This window comes from Hypanus sabinus, chromosome X2 (assembly GCF_030144855.1).
Source record: "Hypanus sabinus isolate sHypSab1 chromosome X2, sHypSab1.hap1, whole genome shotgun sequence".
NCBI classification, from domain to species: domain Eukaryota; kingdom Metazoa; phylum Chordata; class Chondrichthyes; order Myliobatiformes; family Dasyatidae; genus Hypanus; species Hypanus sabinus.
In genome coordinates, this window is record NC_082739.1 from 22,997,898 (window position 1) to 23,021,955 (window position 24,058).

Consider the following 24,058-nt stretch of genomic DNA (forward strand, 5'->3'; position numbering starts at 1 on the left):
ATAGGTGGTCTATTTCTGGAGGTGGACTAAGCCGTGTTCAATCACTGAGGCAGAGAAATAGGCCGTTAATACAAGTGCTCAGCTTAGAACACCTTTCAGCTAGCACTGGATGGCCCAGCAGAAAAAGTGACTATTTCAAGAACAAATGCGAGGAAATGTGAAACAAAGTGGTAAACCATTGCCACTGTGCCTTCTCTCCAACTTAATTTCCCAGGGGTTATCTCAGATAACCACAGGCAATTCTCCTAAAAAGTTTACAATATTTTCCTGAACCCTTTGCAGATAGATAATTGGTAAACTGTGACATCAGGCTAGAACTGGCTGACCCGTGTTCCTCCAGCATTTTGTGTACATTCACATCCTACACCCTTCATTCCCAGCTGGCCACATCGTATTAATAGTCTGCCATTAGCTGACTGCAGCCAGAACTAAAGATCATCTGTCATCCAGTATTATTGCACATTTTTGACTGGGCATTAACTTGAATTTGCCGAAAAGTTTGAACCAACTGAAACTGATCTCATTGAAAGAGAGTTCGATTTATTTGGTGTGCTCGTTTTATGCCCATTCCAAACCTGCAGATTTCAAATAAAGTAGCCTTGGGGCATTCTCTATAAATCTCAGTATGATAATCTTGTAATCCATTGGGAGAGTTTGGGATATAAAGGTCTTTAAATCTGCAGAGCGCAATGTTGATTTTTAAATTATTAACAGTTACAAAACATTTATTTTCAAACATGAGCTTTTCAGGCTCTCTACTTAATAGAGACACAGATTCAAACTGAAACAGGCCCTTAGGCCCACTACATCCATCCTGGCCCTTGCACCTATTTACCTGCATTATGTCTGTAGCCTTCTGTGGCTTGGCAATTTCAGTGTTACTTGTTAATAGCGCATTGTATATATTTTAATTTATTGACAGTGCAAAGTAGACCCTTCCAGCACTTCAAGCCAGGCCTCCCCAGCAACCCCTGACAAACCTGACTACCCACTAACCCAATCACAGGACAATTTACAATGACCAATTAATCTACCCGGTATGTTTTTTGACTGTGGGAGGAAACCGGAGCATCTGGGGAAAACCCATGCATTCCACAGGGACTCACTACAGAACAATGCTGGAATTGAATTCTGAACTCGGGAACAGCCGGAACTGTAAAGGCCTCACACTACTGAGGCACCCAATGATGGAGCCTGATATGAAGCTGGGTGTCAGGTGAACAGGAAAGGGCCAGGATGTTCAGCAGAGTTTTAGGTGAACTCAGGTTTATATAGACTAGGAGAAAGGCCAAGCAAACGTTTGATCATGGAACTGGTGAGAATAAGCGCATGGATCCGAGTTTGAATAAGACTGGGGACAGGTGATGCTGGGGAGATAGGTTGTGGTAGAATTGATGGCTTTGTAGCCAAGTTTGCAGATGATACAAAAACAGGTGTAGGAGCAGGTAGTGTTGCAGAAGCAGGGCGTCTGCAGAAGAACTTAGAGACATTAGAAGATTGCAAAGAATGGAATACAGTGTAGCTAAGTGTATGGTCATGCTCTTCGGTAGAAGGAGTAAAGGCGTAGCTATTTTCTAAACAGGGTGCAAATTCAGAAATCAGAAGCCTACTGAATAGTGAAAGGCCTAGATAGAGTGGATGTAGAGAGGATGTTTGCATTAGTGAGAGAATCTAGGACCAGAGTGCTAGTTTCAGAGTAGGAAGACATCTTTGGAATCCATTGCCACGGACAGTTCTGGAGTCTAAGTCATTGCGTATACTTACAAAGGAAGTTGATAATTTCTTGATTAGTAAAGGTGTCATTAGTAAGGGAGCAGACAGGAGAATGGGGTTGAGAGGGAAAATAAATCAGCTTTGATCGAATGGTGGAGCAGACTTGATGGGCAGAATGGCCATTTTGTTCTTCTGTCACATGGTCTTACGACACTATTCCATTACTTTTGCGCTCATCGCTGTAAATATTCCTGTATTAATGAAGCTCAGTGTTTATTCTATGAGCTTCGTGTGAGCAAACAGTTTCACTGCACCCTGGTTCCTCTGGCAATAAACTAATCTGGTAAGCAGGGCAATATTCAAAGGTTACAACAAGATTGGTTGAGTTTAAAATGGGAAGGACAGAATCATTGTTGAGTAGTGATGGTTTGACCTCATTTTATGCTGTCGTTGTTTAATCAGAGAAAGACACAGTAGCGTAGCAGTTCGCAGGACACTATTGCAGCTTGGGATGTTCTGTAGTTTGGAGTTCAATTCCAACACTATCTGTTCATCGTAGGGCGGATAGTTTTACAAGAGAGGAGGACTGCTACAACCGAGAAAATAGCAGCTACAGAAACCCACCAGACCTTTGACACTGGTTATCAACAGAGATTTTCTCACTCATTTGCCCTGTCAGTAGAGGAGTGGACTTGGCACCTTCTAGCTTGGACAAGAACTCTACCACAAAGCCAAGCAGGGGGTTTAGAAAATTGTTTTGTTGCCAGTTGTGATCATCCAGTTCATTTCCCTCTTTAGCACTATTCTCAGAACCCATGTCCACCAGATCTACCAGGAAATCTCTCCTGGTGTATCCAAAATCCATAGATTGGACTCTCCTGGTTCACTCAAGATCAGAAACAGAACTAACCTAGTTCACCCAGGATACACAAACAGAGCTAACCTGGTGAATCCAAGATCTATAAACAGGACTATCTTGGTATACCCAAAACCCTTTAGCATCTACAAGATACAGTACACAAACAGCACTAAACACAAGAGATTCTGCAGATGCTCCATTTTGAACTCAAAAGTCAGGAGGTTATGTTGCAACTTTATAAAACTCTTGGTTTGGCCACAACTGGAGTATTGCATACAGTTCTGGTCACCCCACTATAGGAAGGATGTTGGGGCTTCGGAGAGGTGCAGAAGAGGTTTTGCAGAGGGTGCAGTAAGGTTGACTAGGATGCTGCCTGGTTTAGAGAGCATGTGCTGTCATGAGAGGCTGGACAAATGGGTTATTTTTCTCTGGACTGTCAAAGGCTGAGGGGAGCTCTGATACAGGTTTACAAGATTATGAGAGGCATAGAGTGGACAAAGAATAACTGTTTCGCAGGGTTGAAATGTCTAATACCAGAGGGCATGCACTGAAGGTGAGAGGAGGTAGGTTCAAGGGGGATGTGAAGGTTAAGTATTTTACTCAGAGACTGTGGATGCCTGGAATGCACTGCCTGGGGTGGTTGTAGAGGCAAATACATTAGAGGCTTTTATGATACGTTTAGAAAGGCACATGAATGTGTGGAAGATGAAGGAATAGGGAACACACACACACAATGCTGGAGGACCTCAGCAGGCCAGGCAGCATCTATGGAAATGAGTAAAAAGTTGACTGCTTACTCATTTCCATAGATTTTGCCTGGCCTGCTGAGTTACTCCAGCATTGTGTGTGTGTTGCTTGGATTTCCAGCATCTGCAGATTTGCTCTTGTTTATGGAAGGATATGGACATTGTGTAGGGAGGAGAGATTAGTTTTTGGGGATTTTTGATTTACTTTTTAATTGCATTAGCACAACATTGTGGCCAGCTGTACTCTTCTATGTTCTATGCTGGAAATCTTGAGCAACACACACAAAATGCTGGAGGAAACACAGAAAACCTACAGCACAATACAGGACCTTCGGCCCAGAAAGTTGTGCCGAATGTGTATGTACCTTAGAAATTACTAGGCTTAGGAGGAATCGAGCAAGTTGGGAGAGGGAGGGAAATGAACATCCCTGGAGGGGAATAAACAATCGATGTTTCATGCCAAAATCCTTCATCAAGACTGATGAAAGAGCTTGACCAGAAAAGTTGATTGTTTATTCTCCTCCAGAGATCCAGCCTGAGTTCCTCCAACATTTTCTATTTGTTACACAAACAGGACTAACCTGCAAGGCCCCTGCTTCTGCCTGCTTTTGAAATGCACCCCCTCCCCTTTTCAGGAACCAGAGCTACCCCTCACTCAAGGTATAACATCTTCAAAACTTTGTTTACAGTTTTGCCCTTTGCCAATGAAGACAAAGCTGCAATTTGATGCAGAGTTCTAATGACATCAACCTCTCATTTTCTGAATGAGAGCTTTGTTCAAACTAACAAATACGTGAATTCATACACTAAATACCTTGTGCCCACATCTGCTAAGTATCCCTGACTCTCCTGGATAGTCAAAGAATAGCAAAGGTATTACCGGGGCGGAGAACACACACAAAATGCTGGATGAACTCAGCAGAATCTATGGAAAAGATACACTTGTTATTATGGGCCAAGACCCTTCAGCAGAAACTGTTTTCTTTTCTCAGCAGAACATGGGGCTGTGAGAGTCGCATTCTTTGTGTCCTTTAGGATGAGAGGGGAAAGATTTAAAAGGAGCTTGAGGGGGCAATTTCTTTCATGTAGAGGGTAGTTACCATGTGAAATGAGATGCCAGAGGAAGTATAATAGTATAATTTAAAAAGCTCTTGGATAGGTACTTGGGGGAGGGGCGGGATTTAGAAAGCCAAACACAGGAAATTGGGAATAGCTAGGTGGGCATCAGATTTCAGATTCACTTACTTACCACATGTATATCGAAGCATACAGTGAAATGTGTTTGTTTGTGTTAACAACGAACACACACAAGGGTGTGTTGGGGGCAGTCAGCAAGTGACTCCATATGCTCTGGCAGCAACATTGCATGCCTAGAGTGATTCGCAGAACAACAGAAACAACAGAACCACCAAAATGAAATAAAAACAACTGCAAATAAAGCCCCTTTCCTCCTTCCCACTCACACAGTCAGGCCTCCAACCCCAGGACAGGCAACCTCCGGGCCTCTGGCTTCCAGTGGGAAATCCAAGTTCAATGTAAATTTATTATCGAAGTATGTATAATAGCAGGCAGCGGTCGATCCCAGGGGAACATGGATGGACTGTGTCCTCTCCAGGGTGCAAGCCTGGGTGGGAAGATTTGAAGAACCGGCTGTTGCCCATGCAGTGGGTTCCCTCTCTCCACATTACTGATGTAATCCAAGGGAAGGGCAAGCGCTGATACAGCTTGGTACCAGTGTCGTCACAGAGGTTGCCAGAGTGAAGTTGTAATCAACATCAAACTGCCTTAGGGACCACAGCTCTGGATTTGTCCTCAAGGTTTACTCCCGAAGCCTTTCCCATGGGTGGGTATGGCCACAGCAGAGATTTAAAATCAGAGTTTTCCTTCTCCTAGGCAGGCTGCCCTCCAAGGCTGATGAGGCCCATCTGCCTGAAGCAGCTGGTTTTGAGGCGCCAGTGGTCCATCTTTTCCCCATCTCTCATCAGTAGAACCAGTTCTGCCGGACCTACTAGCTAAGCCATATGTGAAGGCCAAGGGTTGGACTTGGTTGTCAGAGGCTGTTAGAGTTGCACGCCATTTGGAGCACTTTATAGGTAGTGGGAGCTTATCCCCACTGCCTCCCCGGCTATGACAACCTTAGGAACCGGATACTAGCCTGAGAGTAATTTTCTTGAAGGCATTCACAGTAGAACAAAGAAACACAATAGAATCAATGAAAAACTACACACAAGGGACTGTGCCTGCACTGTATTTTTCTATTGACTCTGTGACTCTATGAAGTTACCATAAAGGGCCAGTAACATTCCAGTTGGTATCTTACATGTACCTTGTGCTGTGTGTGACTGTTGGTACTGTATTTTGCACTTTGGCCCCAGAGGAATAATGTTTCCTTTGGCTGTATTCAGGTATTGTTAAATGACAATTAAACTTGAACTTGAATGATTCCACCCACACTGGGTGGGCATGGACTGTTTGTCCCACTCCCATCAGGGAGGAGGCTATGTAGCATCCACACCAGGACCACCAGACTCAAAAACAGTTACTTTCCCCAAGCAGTGAGGCCGATCAACACCTCCACCCACTAACCCACCCCTCACACCCCCAACCACTGCTACTTTATCATTTCCTGTCAGTCACCTTACGTATAGACACTCTTGTGCCCAGCGTCACTTTATGGATAGACAATCAATCTACGTATATAAGCTATCTTATGTATATATATTTATTGTGTTTTTATTATTATTGTGTTCTTCGTCTTATTGTGGTTTTTTGTTGCTGCAACAGATCCAGAATAACAATTTTTTGTTCTTTACACTAGTGTACTGGAAATGGCACAAAATAATCTTGAATTTGAATCTTGACTCTGTTAGAAATCTGGGTGTGTTGGTATGTTTTAATTTTGAGGACCCTCTTGGCAGTAATGTTTGTATTTTAGTTCTTTCTTTTACTGTTGCAGAGACTCCATCTGCTCCGACCGTGTTGACTACCGTTCCGTATTCCAGCTCAGCACAGATTAAAGTGGAGGAACCTGAATCAACTGGCGGTGTCCCAGTCCTCAAGTACCTGGTCGAGTGGAAAGTTCAGGGCACTGATGAGTGGTTCACTAAAAATGCAGATGCAAAGGAAGGTAAGTTTGCAAAGGCAACTGGGTAATGGACAACGGGCTGTGAGTGTGATTTTCCTACATTCACGCCTGGTGAAGATACTTTTGTGCAATGAACAGGGAGAGAGGAAAGGTTGAACAAAACTGAATACAATACTCCAAGTTTGTCCATCTCTATTTTTGCACTTACCCTTTGAGCCACACCACCCCAGAAACCCCCCGGCAAACCCGATTGACCCTAACCTAATCACGGGACAATTTACAGTGACCAATTAACCTACCCAGTATGTCTTTGGGCTGTGAGAGGACCCGGAGAATACTCATGCATTCCACGAGGAGAACACAGCAGAATTGAACTCCAAAATCCTGAACGCCCCAAGCTGTAATAGTTCTGCGCTAACCTCTACACTATTGTGGCACCCATTGTATTCAACCAAACTCTGTTCTGTCTCTATTCAAAGCCACAGCATACAGGTCAACATGCTTTATCATCCTCTATCTGGATTAGAGATCATATCTATCAGGAAAAGTTGAGCGAGCTAGGGTTTTTCTCTTTGGCATAAAGGAGGATGAGAGGTGACTTGATGGAGATGTATAAGATGATAAGAGGCATAGAGAGAGTGAATGGTTAGAGACTATTTCCCAGGACAGAAATGGATAACATGAGGGGGCATAATTTTAAGGTGACTGGAGAAAAGTATAGGGGAGATGGCAGAGGTAAGTTTTTTACAGAGAGTGGTGGGTGTCACTGCCTGGGGTGGTGATAGAGCATATTTATCAGGGACATTTAAGAGATGCTTAGACAAATGGATGAAAGAAAAACAGAGCGCTATGTAGGAGGGATCTGTTAGATTGATCTTAGAGTAGGTTAAAAGATCGGCACAACATTGAGGGCCGAAGGGCTTGTACCATGCTATTCTGATGTATGTTCTATGAACGTCACTGCAGCATTATTCTGTTTCTTATGAGAGTCAACTGCTTATTGACTCCATTAGAAAATCTTGGCACATTTTCAAAATGAAAACTGAAAATACTTGAAAAACTCAGCAGGCCAGTCAGCACCTGTGGAAAGAAAGACAGTCAATGTTTTGGGTCTGTGACCCCTTGTCACAACTGGGAGAGAGAGAGTGGCGAGTTAGTTTTGAATGGGAAAGGTAGTGGGGTAGGGATGTATAGACCAAAGTGAATTTCCTTGCTTGGATGAGCTGAAATGGCTTAATGGGGACAGTTAAATGCCAGGAATGGAATCCTTACACCTAGAACTGCTGATAGCAGACCTCCAAAAGACATGGTAACATTATGTTTGGACCTCACTCCATTTCTGTCCATGGGTGTGGCCTAGAGACAACAAGAGGACAGCAGTTCCTGTAAAATGGAGATCAGGTGAGGGGGAAAAAGAAGAGGCCATCATCACGACCTGCCGCGAAATGCTGTTAATTTCTTAACGTCCAGTTATTAATAACAACCTCACAGTGAATACAAACACGAGATTCTACAGATGCTGACCAATGAAGAGTCTGTCTGAAATCTCAACTGTTTATTCATTTCCATAGACTCTGTCTGATCTGCTGAGCTGCTCCAGCTTCTTGTGTGTGTTGTTCACAATAAATACATTTATTTATTAGTACAGGTGAATGCACAAATTATAAAAAGATGTCTGTAAAAATGATAACAAGTAATATCTTGGAAAACCTTGTGCAAAAATACAACTCGTAATGGATGGAAGATACAAGTTATGTAATTGTACAAAGATATGACTTCCATTATAATTCAGTTGAGTTACTGCAAAAATAAACTGTACTACATCTGTAGAAGGTAATCCATTCCATGCTGAAGAGAATAGACAGAACATTGTAAGGAATCCAGTTTAGTAATTGTTGTAAAGCTCCACATTTTTAAAGTGCTTCTTGCACTGTTGCTTTAATTGGTATACTACTTCTGGCTTGTTGGCAGCGATCCAGGGGACTAGGTGACACTTCATTATAAAGCATAGAATCTGTAGCTCTAAAGGTACATGGCATAATGAGGGCTGTGCAGCATTAACTTACGGATCGAAAACAGCATGAATAATGTTTGGACAAGTCTGCAGTTTAAAATGTATTCCATTGTTCCTGGTAACCAGTTATCCTGTACAGAACATTTTATGTTCTTCATTTCAGTGACCTTTCCAGCTCATTTAGAATATTATACCCAGCAACAAATCTTGCGAACCAAAATCGTAACTTATATTTTTGACAGTTTGCATTTTACAAATTGCCCTGGGTTTCTGTTTCAAAATTGGTTAACAATATACATCTTCAATAAAGTTAAGGCAGTTAAAACATTATTTGCTCCAGAAAAAATAAACTGGGGAATCTTACCAAATGTCATAGGAAGGCCTAGAGTAGCTCCTGTCTCTGCCAATGTGCATGAGAACAGTACAGACCCTTTGGCGCACAATGTTAACCTGCTCCAAGATTAATCTAACCCTTCATGGCCCTCCGTTTTAGTTTCATGAATGTACTTATCTGAGATTCTCTTAAATATCCCTAATGTACTGGCCTCTACCACTGCCCCTGGCAATGTGTTTCACACATTTACCACTCTTTGTGTAAAAAAAACTGTCTGATGCCCCTCCCCTATACTTTTATTCCAGTCACCTTAAAATTATACCTTCTCGCATTGGGCATTTCTGCCCTGGTACAAAGGCACTGCCTGTCCACTCTGTCTGTAGCTTGCATCATCTTAAGCACCTTCTTCAAGTCTCCTCTCAATCTGCTTTGCTCCAAAGAGAAAAGCCCTAGGTTGCTCAACCTTTCCTTATTCGACATAATTCAGGCAGTTTTCTGGTAAGTCTCCTCTGCACCCTCTTTAAAACTTACATATCTTTCCTATAATGAGGCAACCAGAACTGAACACAATATCCCAAGTGTGGTTCAACCAGGGTTTTATAGAGTTGCAACATTACCTCGTGACTCTTGAACTCAGTTCCCTGAGTCATGAAGGCCAACATGCCATACACCTTCTTATTTACCCTATCAATTTGTGTGACAACTTTGAGGGATCAGTGGACCTCAAGATCCCCCTTTTCCTCCACTCAGCTAAGAATCCTGCCACTAACCTTGCACTTACCTTCAAGATCAACCTTCCAAAGTGAATCATTTCACACTTTCCTGATTGAACTCCATCTGCGACTTCTCAGCCCAGCTCTACATCCTGTCTAAGTCCCATTATAACCTACAACAGCCTTCTACACTTTCCACAATGTCAACCACCTTTGATCAACTGCAAACTTAATAACCCACCCTTCCACTTTCTCATCAAAGTCATTGATAAAAATCACAAAGAGTAGGGCCCTAGATGGGATAAGTCAGTAGTGTTGTGGTTAGCACAGGTGACCCAGGTTCAATTCCCACAGCTTCCTGTAAGGAGTTTGTATGTTCACCCCGTGACTGCATGGGTTTCCTCTGGGTGCTCCTGTTTTCTTTCACAGGCCAAAGATGTACCGGTTAGTAGGTTAATTGGTCATTGTAAATAGTCCCATGGTTAGGCTAGGGTTAAATCAGGTGTTTATCAGGTGGCGTGGCTCGAAGGGCCAATTCCTTGTTGTATCTAAATAAATAAATAAATACAGATCCCCATGGAACACCGCTGGTCACTATCCTCCAAACAGAATATACTCCATCTGCCTTCTATAGGCAGGCCAGTCCTGAATTCATGAGCCAATTTTCCATGTATCCCATGCCTCCTGTCTTTCTGAATGAGAACAACCCTCCTCTAAATCATTCTAATACATTGTATGAATGAAACTCTGTCTCCATCAAAGTCATAATAATCAGCACATACAAAGTAATGATGGGATTAAATTTATCCAGTGTTCAAGGTTCTAGACCATTTCCTGCATTTGTTAACATTTAAATCTCTAAGCTAGTCGGGGTGTCAAAGGTTACAGGGAGAAAGCAGGAGAATTGATGGATAATAAATCAATCAAGATGGAATGGCAGAGCAGACTCAATGAGCTGAATGGCCTAATTCTACTCCTGTGTCTTCTGGTCTCAAAGCAATGTTTTCATGCTATCTGGGCAGTGTGAGAGAGTGTGGTAATTCTAAACACAAGAGATTCTGCAGATACTGGAATTCCAGATCAATGCACACACAAAATGCTGGAGGAACTCTGCAGGTCAGGCAGCATCTGCAAAAGTGAATAACAAGTTGATTTTTTTTGGGCTGACACCCTTCATCAAATCTAGAAATTTAGGGGGAAGATGCCCGAATGGAAAAAAAAATGGGGGTGGGGGGAAGAAGTGATAGGTGAAGCCAGGTAGGTTGAGGAGAGGGTGGGATAAAGGAAGAAGCTGGGAGGTGAAGGTGGAAATCATAAAAATAATTTGTGTAACAGTTTTTAATATCTGACAGTTCTAGGTTCCGAGAATGCCATTACCATCAGTGGACTCTTTCCAGAGACCACATATAACCTTCGGTTATCTGCTGTGAATGGGAAGGGAACTGGTGACGCCAGCCAGATCATTACGTTCACAACACAGCAAGTTCGTAAGTACAAGATGGTTCTTTGAACACTCCATTTACAGTGGCAGAGTCACTTAGATTAGATAAGGAAATGGGCATTGAACATTTGGACTCATTAACTTGAACATCATATTCAATAACTAGTACTTTAAAGGCCATTATGTAGTCAGAGTGTCACAGGTACTCTGAAATGGAGTTAAACCATCTCTAAAGACTTAATGTTGCACATACTAACAAATACTGTCCACAGTGTTCATATTGTTAGCTCTGCAATATTACCTTGAAGCATTCTGTCCTAATTTTTACCTTTACTGCATTATTTAAAGATGATTTAGCTGAATGTTTTTCAATGTAAAATATTAGCCCTTTGAAGATACCAGATTTTTTTCTATTACGAGGAGGACATGAAGATTGAAACCACGAGCAAGAGAATTGCTGAAAAAATATATGGTCTGTGCATGTTATTTATATAAAGTGGCATTTCTTTTTCTGTGTGTGTGTCCTAAATGGCCCAAAAGAATCTCACTGATCGGGAGACTTCAAGTGATGGTGGTTTAAATCCTGGCGATAAACCAGTTCATTGTGGCTGTGAGAATCTGCTTTCTGACCAATCCTGAGAAGGAAGATAAAGAGTCTTCCCTGAAGTAATATAATTTCAGAAAATGAAGTGCCGGTTGATGGTACAGATTACTGGCCCTAATTTCACACCTAATTTGGCAGCTTTATCTGTGAGAAAAGCAATCTTTTAAATGTGCAAATGGCTGCATTGTGTTGGCACAATCCCCTGAAATTCAGTTCCATAGAGAAGCTAACATTAACGTTGATGGATGTTCTGGAATTTGAATGTACTGTGTAGTGACCAGAAAGGACAGGCATTGGAAATTCAGATTTTTATCTTTATTCAATTTGTTTGACAAAAGTTTGTAATTGCGTCAAGGAAGGAAGCACACAGTTGTTAGAGAGCAGGTCTCCAAAAGCTTTTAATCTTCACACATATTGGTCAAAGTAATTCTGTTTTTAAAAGTTCTCATATAATTGTCTGGCTAATAAGTATTAACAGCTTGTCACCACTTCTGAAACAAAATTGGTTGTGATTTTAGCATTTGTGTTCACTGCACCAGTAGGGACAGGCGAGAGGAGGGTTGTATTTTATAAATTGAACATCTAGTATATGTCCTGATGTGGAAGCAACAAAACAAAGTAAGTCTATAATTTGAGCCCGGTCCCCCATTTGTGATGCAGGCACTGGTATTGTTCATGAGAACTGCAGATGGAAAGAAATTGTTACAGAGTTGTACAGTGTTACCCTGATTGTCAGTTGTGGGATGAACAAGGAGGAGAAGCATTGAATTTTGGTTGTTAATCATGTCATATGTGAATGGTACAAACGCCCACAGAAGGTGACCTCTCCCACACTCCATTAGCCCATTGAAGTACACAGAGGGAGTGGTTGTGGATGTGGCTTCTGTGTTAGGCTGTAAAGCTCTGCTTGTAATTTTAGTTTTGTTAACCCTTGTTTTTATGAATGCACTGTAATCTAAACCACTCTCTATCACATTATAGCTATTTATAACCATTCAGTTTTAGGAATCAAGTAGTGATCCCTCTTTTTTAATTACAATGTGGTTTCTGTGGTAAAATCAAGTTTCATTTCCGTCTTTATTTCATTATTAAGACCATAAGACATAGGAGCAGAATTAGGTCATTTGGCCAATTGAATTCGCTGTGCCATTTTATCATGGCTGATCCATTTCCTTCTCAATCCACTTCTCCTGCTTTTTCCCTGTAACCTTTATGCCCTGACTAATCAAGAATCGTATCAACTTTTGCTTTAAATGTACCTAATGACTTGGTCTCCACAGCTGGTTATGGTGATGAATTCCACAGATTCACCATTCTCTGACTAAAGAAATTCCTCCTAATCTCTATTTTAAATGGATGTCCATCTATCCTGTGGTTGTGCCCTCTGGTCCTAGACACCCCAACTATAGGAAACACTCTATTGATTGTTTCCCCCTCATTCTTCTAAATTTCAGTGAGTACAGGTCTGAAGGCATCAAACACTCCTCATGTGATAAGCCTTTCATTCCTGGAATCATTTTCATGAACCTACTTTGAACTCTCTCCAATGTCAGCACATCTTTTCTGTACGAAACTGCTCACAATACTCCAAGTGAGTTCTCACCAGTGCCTTATGAAGTCTCAATATTGCATCCCTGTTTTTATATTCTAGTCCTCTCAAAATGAATGTAAACATTGCATTTGCCGCCTTCATCACTGATTCAACTTGCAAGTTAACCTTTAAGGAATCCTGCACAAAGACTCCCAAATCTCTTTGCACCTTGGATTTTTGAATTTTCTCCCCACTTGGAATACAGTTTACCATTTTTCCTTCTACCAAAGTGTATGACCACACACTTCCCGACCTTGTATTCCATCTGCCACTTCTTTGCCCATTCTCCTAATCTGTCTAAGTCCTTCTGCAGCCTCTCTGCTTCCTCAATACTACCTGCCTCTCCACCTATCTTCATATCCTGCAAACTTGGCCACAAAGCCGTCAATTCTGTCATCTAAATCACTGACATATAATGTAAACATAAGCGGTACCAACACAGACCCCTGTGGAACACCACTAGTCACTGGCAGCCAACCAGAGAAGTCTGCTTTTATTCCCTCTCTTTGCCTTCTGCCAATCAGCCAATGTTCAATTCATGCTAGAACCTTTCCTGTAATACCATAGACTCTTGCCTTGTTAAGCAATCTCACTTGTCAAAGGCCTTCTGAAGATCCAAGTACACAACATCCACTGATTCTCCTTTGTCTATCCTGCTTGTTATTACTTCAAAGAAGTCCAACAGATTTGTCAGACAAGAACCGAAGCTGATTTTGGCCTGCTTTATTATTTGTCTCCAAGTATCCCTAAACCTCATCCTAAATAATGGTCTCCAACATATTCTCAACTACTCAAGTCAGGCTAACTGGCCTATAATTTCCTTTCTTCTGCCTCCCTCCCCACTTAAAAGTAGAGGGGTATTTGCAATATACATTCCTCCAGAACCATGCCAGAAACTCGTGATCCTTGAAAGATCATTACTAATGCTTCCACAATCTTTTCAGCTATCCTTTTTGGAACTCTGGGGTGAACATCTGGTCCAGGTGACTTATCTCCTTTCCTTTCTTATGGTGGTTTTAGTTGTCTTATGTTGATTTTAAAAGCTTCCTAATCCTCTAACTTCTGACTAATTTTTGCTGTATGTTGGGTTTGACTTCCCTTGTCAACCAGGGCTGTGACATCCTGCCCTTAGAATACCTCTTTGGGACATATCTATCCTGTGCCTTCTGAATTGCTCCCAGAAACTCCAGCCATTGTTGTTCTGCTGTCACCCCTGCTAGTGTCCCTTTACAATCAACTTTGGCCAGCTCCTATGTAATGCCTCTTTAATTCTCTTTACTCCACTGTAATACTTTATATTGGACTTTATCTTCTCCCTCTCAAATTGTAGGGTGAATTGTGTCATATTATGATTATTGGCTTCTAAGGGTTCCTTTACCTTTAAACTCCCTAATCAAATCCAGTTCATTCCACAAGATCCAATTCAGAGTAGCTGATCCCCTCGTGGGCTCAACCACAAGCTGCTGTAAAAAGTCATCTTGTAGGTATTCTCTCTCTCGGGATCCAAAATCAGTACCAACCTGATTTTTTATTATTTGTTAATATTAAAAAAATTATTATTATCTAGTTCCCAATATACCTGCATATAGAAATACTCAGTGTCTATCATAACATTGCCCTCTTTGCATGCTTTTTCAATCTCCTGTTGTTACTTACTATATATTACACATCCTGGCTACTGTTTGGAGGCCTGTATATAACCCCCATCAAGATATATTTTTCCCTTACAGTTCCTTAACTACCCACAATGATTCTACATGCTCCGATCCTACATTACCTCTTTATATTGATTTGATTTCATCTTTTGCCAACAGAGCCATTCCACCCCCTCTGGCTACCAGCCTGTCCATTAAATACAAGGTGTATCCTTGGATGTTAAGCTCCCAACTGTGATCTTCTTTCAGCCATGAGTCAATGATGACCACAACGTCATACCTGCCAGTCTCTAACTGCACTACAAGATCGTTTACCTTCTTCTGTATGCTGTGTATAACACCTTCAGTCCTGTATTTGTGACACTTTTTGATTTTATCCCCCGTTACACTGCAAATCATCCCACTGACTGCAATTCCGCCCTATCGTCTTCCTGTCCATCCCGACAGCCTCAGTACACACTGTCCCTGCTTTTATACTAACTGTCCCATCCCCAGCCCTTTCACTCAGTTTCCAATCACCTGCCAAATTAAATGTTCTTGATAAGTTGTATTTTGTCCCTTTTCACATCTTTTCTTTTTTTCTTTCCATTCATCTCATCTCTGTCCATTACTATGGAAGCAGTTTTCAAAGCGGAGCCAAGTAAGTTCATCCAATGATCCTGTTTCTGTCCCTGTTTGTTGTTCATGTCTTAGTTTTCCAATGTTTTTGGATATGTCTGTAATGTGTTACGCATCAGAGTGCAAAGTCACAAAATGGGCTCATACTTGGCCCTCTGCAGAACGTAGTGCTCCCACCTGGGTCTAATCAACACTGCAGGGTAGTAATGAAATGATAACCAAGGCCAACTAGCAAAATGAACTGAAGTGAATTTGGCATCTACCCAGTTATATTCATGTTTACTCCTTGGCTTGGGTTGGCGCGTGGCCAAAAGGTTAAGGCGTTGGGCTAGTGATCTAGTGAAGGTCACTAGTTTGAGCCTCAGCTAAGGCAACGTGTTGTGTCCTTGAGCAAGGGATTTAACCACACATTGCTCTGCGACGACACTGTGCCAAGCTGTATCGGCCCTTGCCCTTCCCTTGGACAACATCGGTGGCGTGGAGAGGGGAGACTTGCAGCATGGGGAACTGCCAGTCTCCCATACAACCCTGCCCAGGCCTGCGCCCTGGAAACTTTCCAAGGCGCAAATCCATGGTCTCTCGATACTAACGGATGCCTATTATTATTATTACTCCTTGTCTGATTTCAATGCAACAACTGAGGGCTGGTGGCAGCTCACTGCAGCCTTTCAATTGGTAGTGATTTAGCAATAAATGTATGACTGTAACATAAAAACACTTCTTATCATCTCTTGACATCAATCATTTAACATTTAATCACTATAAATCTGCAACAGCAATTATCTTAAAAGCATTCTAATTTAACCGTGCCTCTTACTCTGTTACCCAGGTGGATGGTTTGTCTTTTTCTGATATTGCAGTTCTTGTCCAGATCAACAGTGACCTTTTTTTAATCAATTGTCAAGGCAACATGATGTTTGTGTGTTTTGCCCTGATGGCATTGGGGCATGAGAGATGTCTCGGTGATAGCATCCACTTTAGGAAAGATTAGGTGAAGAGTACAATGTTGATTCATTGAGATTCATTCCTTGAGTTTCTCCTTGTGGGCAATGAGATGGTGAACATTTCTTTAAAACTACTCCAAGTGCTTGGGAAGTTGTGAAGTGACCAGCAGGAGCCAGACCTTCTCACACACAAGATGCTGAAGTAACTCAGTAGGTCAGGCAGCATCTACAGAGAGGAATAATCAATGTTTCGTTGATGTTTTGGGTCAACACCCTTCACCAGAAACCTTGGTTGTTGTTTATCATCTCTTGTAAAATGATCAGCAAGAGACTGATGTTCTCATGTCACCTCTTCCACCCTTGGCATATGCCTACACCCTCTTGCCGGTAAACTCCTGACCCTTGCAGCTACATTCAGTGGCCACTTTATTTGGTACAGGAGTGTAACCCGGTATGGTCTGCTGCTTTAGTCCATCCACTTTCAGATTCAATGTGATGTGTGTTCAGAGATGCTCTTCTGCACACCACTATTATAATGCATGGCTATCTGAGTTACTATCACCTTGAACTAGTCTGGCCATTCTCCTCTGGTATCTCTCATTAACAAAGCATTTTTGCCCACAGAACTGACACTCACTGGATGTTTTTTTGTTTCTCACACTATTCTCTGTAAACTGTAGAGACTTGTGTTTGAGAATCCTAGGAGATCAGCAGTTTCTGAAATACTCAAACCACCCCATCTGGTGCCAACAATTATTGCATGGTCAAAATCACTTAGATCACATTTCTTCCTCATTTTGATATTTGGTGTGAACAACAACTGAACCTCTTGACCATGTCTGCATGCTTTATATATTGAGTTGCTGCCACATGATTGGCTGATCAAATATTTGCATTAATGATCAGGTGTATATGTGTACCTAATAAAGTGGCCACTGAGTGTACACCCTTGCTTGAATCCCTTACAATTGTGTTATGTTCTGTAACTCTAGGAACTAATTGAAATGAAAACACAGGAGCCAGGGATACTTGTGTACACTTAGTTTCTCTTTTAGTGAGGCGCACACATATGACGTGGTGGCGTAATGACATATGCCATTCATGTATTTCTTACAGATAACCCTTAATGAATTATGTGAATAAACAAGGAAAGCTTAATCAAATAATACATTTAAAAGATTATGCAAATATTGTTGAAATATTAAATACACTATAAAGTGGACTCCAATTCATCCTGACCCTTAGTTTCACCCATTTGTCTTGCTCAGTGCTTGACCATCTGCCCCCTTCCAAGTCATGCCTTATCCCCATTTATAATTTTGACCCACCCATTTCAGACCTCTCTCCCAGAACCCACAAGATGAAAACTTGTAGAAGGTACGTCTTCTTTGACTGTGGTTGATTTAGGAACATTGAGGGGATTTTTAAACTTCATTATACAGGTTCGGTAAATCAGTTGACTGATCTTTCAAGATATGATTAGTTTGCAGTTAAACCTGTTAGATATACACCATATGACCATAAAACGGGAGCAGAATTAGGCCATCTGGCTTATCGGCTCTTCTCTGCCATTCCATCATGGCTGATATGTTTTCGCCCACAACCCCATTCTCCTGCCTTCTCCCCATAATGTTTGACGCCCTTACTAATCAAGAACTGATCAACCTTCAGTTTAAATATTTCAATGACTTGGTCTCCACAGCCAAATGTGGCAATGAATTCCACAGATTCACCATCCCCCGGCTAAAGAAATTCCTCCTCATCCCCATTCTTAAAGGACACCCTCTATTCTGAAGCTGTGTCTTCTCACTAAAGGAAACATCCTTTCTAGGTCCACTCTTAAAAGGATACGATTGTGTCTACAACAGGCCAATTTTGCTGCCTCACTACCTTTTCTATTTGTTTTTGTACTACTTACTTAATTTAACTATTTAATAGATATATGTTTACTGTAATTTATTTATTATATATTTATCATGTATTGCATTGTACTGTTGCCACAAAGTTAACAAACTTCACGATATATGCCGGTGATATGAAACCTGGTTCTGATTCTGAAATGTAAAAACCTTCCAATGCAATGACATAGATCTGTATAACCTGAGCAATAAATTTATGAAGCGACCAACGAATATTTTCTTTGCCCAGTGACTGTAGCATTTGCTTGTAGTTTGCAAATAGCCATTGAGTTTTGACTTAATATTTATGCACACAGCTCAGTGCTTTTAATACCTTTGATCTGTTCAATGTTCTGTGAACAATGGGAGTTACTTTGTGTCTCTGAACACTAAGAAGTTGAAGTTTCAAATTCATCAGCTGGGGAAGACTGATTTGCATCAGCTTTCATGTGATGTGCAGGTTTATAAAGCAGACCATGCACAATAACAGGTATCAAGGGACTCAGAAGGTAGACACTTAACCTTGCAATAAATTAGCTTGACCTTGCTGATGTCACAGCTTCTAAGAAGTGATTGTCTTCAATTCGTGTTTAACACATCCTTCATCGCTGATATCATTTTTTTTAATGTGTGGAGGTGTCTAGCTTCACAGGCATATATAAAAAGCATAACTAATGCATTCTAAAACTAATTAAGATATTGTTACAAGTGACTGTTAATTGCGGGTTCTCTGACTAACCACTCCCACTAATACAGCATTGCAACTTGGTATTGCCATGAATTATCTTTTAAGATCTTCAAGGCAACTCTATAAGCAATGATTTTCCTAATATGAATGGGTAATTTTCCCCGAATCCTTCGTATTGTTTGAATATTGCATCCTGCATCTCATTTAAAAGCATCTGGTCTGTGGAGTCTGTGGCCATTCTGATGTAAACAAATCAGTGGGTATAGGTTAGCTGATGATGGCTTTCATCTGAACATATCTTATTTATTTTTATTTAGAGTGAAAACAGGCCTTTCCAATTATCTGCACCACCCAGGCACCCAGCTATTTAACTCCAGCCTAATCACAGGACAATTAGCAATGGCAAGTTAACCTACAAACCAGTATATCTTTGGACTGTGGGAGGAAACTGGAGCACCCAGCAGAAACATATGCAATCATGGAAAGAACGTACAGACTTCTTACAGATGACATCGGAATTGAATTCCGAAATCCGACACCCTGAGCTGTAATTGTGTCACGCTAACCTCTAAGCTACCCTAGCCCCTTTAAATATCTCTTTCAGTTTGGTGAAGCATTGAATTCCTTCATTCCACCTCATTAGTGGAAGGATGTGGAAGCTTTGAAGAGGGTGCAGAGGAGATTTACCAGGATACTGCCTGGACTTGAGGGCATCTATATGAAAATAGGTTGAGCGAGCTTAGGTTTTTTGCTTTGGAGCGAAGGAGGATGAGGGGTACCTTGATAGAGGTGTACATGATGGTAAGAGGCATAGATAGAGTGGACAGCCAGAGACTTTTACCATAAGACCATAAGGTATAAGAGTAGACCATTTGGCCCATCGTGTACTCTGCCATTCAATCATGGCTTATCCAATTCTTCCAGTTATCCCCATCTTCACCCCATACCCTTTGACGTCCTGGCTAATCAAGAGACAATAGACAATAGGTACAGGAGTAGGCCATTTGGCCCTTCAAGCCAGCACCGCCATTCACTGAGATCATGGCTGATCATCCACAATCAGTACCCCGTTCCTGCATTCTTCCCGCCTCCCTTGACTCCACTATCTTTAAGAGCTCTATCTAACTCTTTCTTGAAAGCATCCAGAGAATTGGCCTCCACTGCCTTCTGTGGCAGATCATTCCACAGATACACAAGAGCTTATCTCTCTCTGCCTTAAATGCACCCAATGACTTGGCCTCCACAGCTGGTCGTGGCAACAACTTCCACAGATATGCCACCCTCTGACTAAAGTAATTTCTCAGCATCTCTGTTCTAAATGGATGACCTTCAGTCCTGAAGTCATGCCCTCTTGTCCTGGACTCCCCTACAATGGGAAATAACTTTGCCATATCTAATCTGTTCAGGCCTTTTAGCATTCGGAATATTTCTATGAGATCCCCCCCTCATTCTCCTGAACTCCAGGGAATACAGCCCAAGAACTACTGGATGGTCCTCATACAGTAACCCTTTCATTCCTGGAATCATTCTCGTGAATCTTCCCTGAACCCTCTCCAATGTCAGTATATCCTTTCTAAAATAAGGAGCCCAAAACTGCACACAAATGTGGTCTCACATGTGCCGTATGCAGCCTCAACATCCCATCCCTGCTCTTATAATCTATACCTCTGGAAATGAATGCCAACATCACATTTGCCCTCTTCACCACTGACTCAACCTGGAGGTTAACCTCTAGGGTATCCTGCGCAAGGATTCCCAAGTCCCTTTGCATCTCTGCATTTTGAATTCTCTCTTCACCTAAACAATAGTCTGCCCGTTTATTTCTTCCACCAAAGTGGATGACCATACACTTTCCAACATTGTAATTTCATTTGCCACTTCTTTGCCCATTCCCCTAAACTAGCTAAGTCTTTCTGCAGGCTCTCTGTTTACTCAACATTATCCACTCCTCCACCTATTTTTATATCGTCGGCAAATTTAGCCACAGATCCATTAATACCATAGTCCAAATCATTGATGTACATCGTAAAAAGCAGCGGTCCCAACACCGACCCCTGTGGAACCCTTTATTCCTGCTCTCTGCTTTCTACTGATCAACCAGTTCTCCACTCATGCTAGTAATTACATGGGATTTTATCTTGTTAAGCAGCCACCTGTGCGGCACCTTGTCAAAGGCCTTCTGAAAATCCAAGTATGCCACATCCACTGTATCTCCTTTGTCTACCCTGCTTGTAATTTCCTCAAAAAATTGCAGTAGGTTAGTCATGCTGGCTTTGGCCTATCTTGTCATGTGCCTCCAGGTATTCTGTAATCTTACCCCTAACTATCGATTCCAACAACTTCCCAACCTCTGATCTCAGGCTGACAGGTCTATAGTTTCCTTTCTGCTGCTTCCCACCCTTCTTAAATAGTGGAGTAACATTTGCAATTTTCCAGTCTTCCGGTACAATGCCAGAATCTATCAATTCTTGAAAGGTCATTGTTAATGCCTTCACAATCTCTCCAGCTACTTCCTTCAGAACCCATGGGTGCATTTCATCAGGTCCAGGAGATTTATCCACCCTCAGACCATTCAGCTTCCTGAGCATTTTCTCAGTCGTAATTCTCACCGCACCCACTTCACTTCCCTGACACTCATGAATGTCTGGTATGCTGCAGATGTTTTCCACTGTGAAGACTGATGCAAAATGCACATTCAGTTCCTCTGCCATCTCTGTGTCTCTCATTATAATATCTCCAGCCTCATCTTCTATTGATAATATATATCTTCCCTCAACCCTTCTTTTACCCTTTATATACATAAAAAAGCTTTTACCTTCATTTTGTCAAGTTAAACAAGTGCAAGACATACACAGTGAATGGCAGGGCACTGTGGAGTGTTATTGAACAGAGAATTATTGGGTTATAAACCCGTAGTTACTTGAAATTGTAACACAATTGGGCAAGGGAGGTGAAAGCATACCGATAAAATCTAAAACAATTTTATACTTTGATAAAAGCTATTAATATATGCTTTAGAAATCGCCATGAATTGCATCAATTTGTATATCATTGCAGTTATTGGCACCAATACCCATTCATCTGTCAGTGTAAATGAGTTATATTTCAAAGAGGAATCTGTTGTAACTGTTTTTCTAGCTTTTCCTGGAGCCTAATTTACTATCTCATTACATTATAAACATCTTAGACAACAGAGACCATGATTTATATTTGATGAAAATGATGTAGTGTCTGGTTCATTTCATTCTCAATCATTCTTCTTATTTACATTGTATTTAATTACGTTCCTCATGCTTACCAAATTTTTTCAGTAGTTTACACTGCATCTACTGATGACGGTAACAGAAAGCAGGTTTAGCCAAAAATAAATGTAAGATGTGTTTTGGTTCACTAAATTTCAATAAGCTATTGCGTCTGTCTAATTGAAACACATATCACTGCCCTGTTAATTTTAACCTGTCTAACAAACAACAGCAAATTACATTTTGAAGAAGTGCAGTAAGGCTATTACTGCACCAGCAATCACGAATCGAGGTTCAAACCCCATTGCTGTCTGTAGGAAGTTTGCATGTTATCCCCCTGACTGCAGGGGTTTCTACTTGCAGGGGTGTTTCAGTTTCCTCCCACATTCCAAAGACACACAAAATCAGAATCAAGTTCGCTATCACCGGCATATGTCATGAAATATGTTGTTTTGCAGCAGTAGTACATTGCAATACATAATCGTAAAAACTATAAATTACAATAAGGAATATATACATATGTATGTAACCCTCTTACCAAGCTCATATGCAAACTTGGCTTGTTAGCTAACTCTGGTAACAGCCACGTGACTCAGCAGTGAGAAGACCACCTTTCATAAACAATATATGTTTAAGGTCAGTATGATTTGGAGTTCAACCAAACAGAAAATGTTGTGCTGTTCCAATGAAAGAAACCTCGATTTGAGCGAATGCTGTGGAAATGCTGCACATACACAATTGTCGGTCAGCAAGAAATAACAGATTGTGCACCGTATAAAATTGTAAAGAAAGTATATTTACCAATTTCAGCTTTATCAAACAGTTAATAGGAAAAAGCTTAGGACCCATTACAGTTAAACCAGTCTTAAGTGTGCATGTAACTGTTGAGCTCATACTGGAGTTGTCTTTTACCCACCTCAGTCCGAACTTCCCTCAAAGTCTATCTCAAACAAACTGGCTCTCTATCAAGAGTATTGACCCTTCATTTTTGGAGCCGTTCATCTGCACAAAGCACCTTGTGCAATGGGGACTCTCCCTCCAACGGCATTCTGTGGCGTCTTCCCTGCTGTCCCACTCTGTAGCCCCCACCAAAAGACCTCAAACTGTCCATCACAAAACTCTCCATCCCCACTCTGGCTAGAACTTTCACCTGATCCCACCATCCTATTGACTGACACAACATTCCTAAGTAAAGCAAAGTGGTGTCTTATCCCCAGCCAAAACCAAACATTCTACCTGTAGGACACGCTGCTTTTGCAGAAGACTGCTAAAATGAAATACCTACATCATAGCAGTAGAAATCTTAACCGGGGCATTACATATATATAAAATTAAATTAGCTAAGTAGTGCAAAAAAAAAGAAAAAACATGGGTTCATTGACCATTCGGAAATCTGATGGCAGTGGGGAAGAAGGTATTTCTAAAATGATGAGCATGTGTCTTCCTCTTTGTTGGTAGCAACGAGAAGGGCATACACTGGGTGATGAGGGCTTTTAATGATGGATGCTGCCTTGATGCTGGGGAAGCTAGTGCCCATGACAGAGCTGGCTGAGTTTGCAACCCTCTGCAGCTTTTTCCTATTCTGTGCGGTGGCCCCTCCATATCAAAATGTGATGCAACCAGTTTGAATGCTCTCCACAGTACATTTGTAGAAATCAGCTGGAGTCTTTGGTGACATACCAAGTCTGCTCAAAATGCTAATGAAAGGCACGGACCAGATTAAAGTGGCATACTACACTCCCTATCTGCCAGAGCCCCACGTACCTCACCACACTAAACTCCACAATCTGTTGTGCCTTCTTTTGTAATTGTATCACTGTGTTGGGCCCAGGATAAACCTTCAGAAATATTGATACCCAGGAAGTTGAAATTGCTCACCCTTTCCACTGCTAATCCCTAAATGAAGATTGGTG

The 24,058-nt window shown here is 41.5% G+C and overlaps 1 protein-coding gene across 12 annotated transcripts in view; it reads left to right on the forward strand.

Moving 5' to 3' along the window:
* LOC132385203 (neural cell adhesion molecule 1-like) overlaps nucleotides 1-24,058 on the forward strand; it is a 786,620-nt gene that overhangs the window by 538,261 nt on the left and 224,301 nt on the right. For all 12 annotated transcript variants that reach the window (XM_059957108.1, XM_059957113.1, XM_059957106.1 and 9 more), the window contains 2 exons: nucleotides 6,275-6,445; nucleotides 10,817-10,951. In XM_059957108.1, the coding sequence (XP_059813091.1) occupies nucleotides 6,275-6,445; nucleotides 10,817-10,951 (306 nt within the window). The remainder of the gene's footprint in view (nucleotides 1-6,274; nucleotides 6,446-10,816; nucleotides 10,952-24,058) is intronic.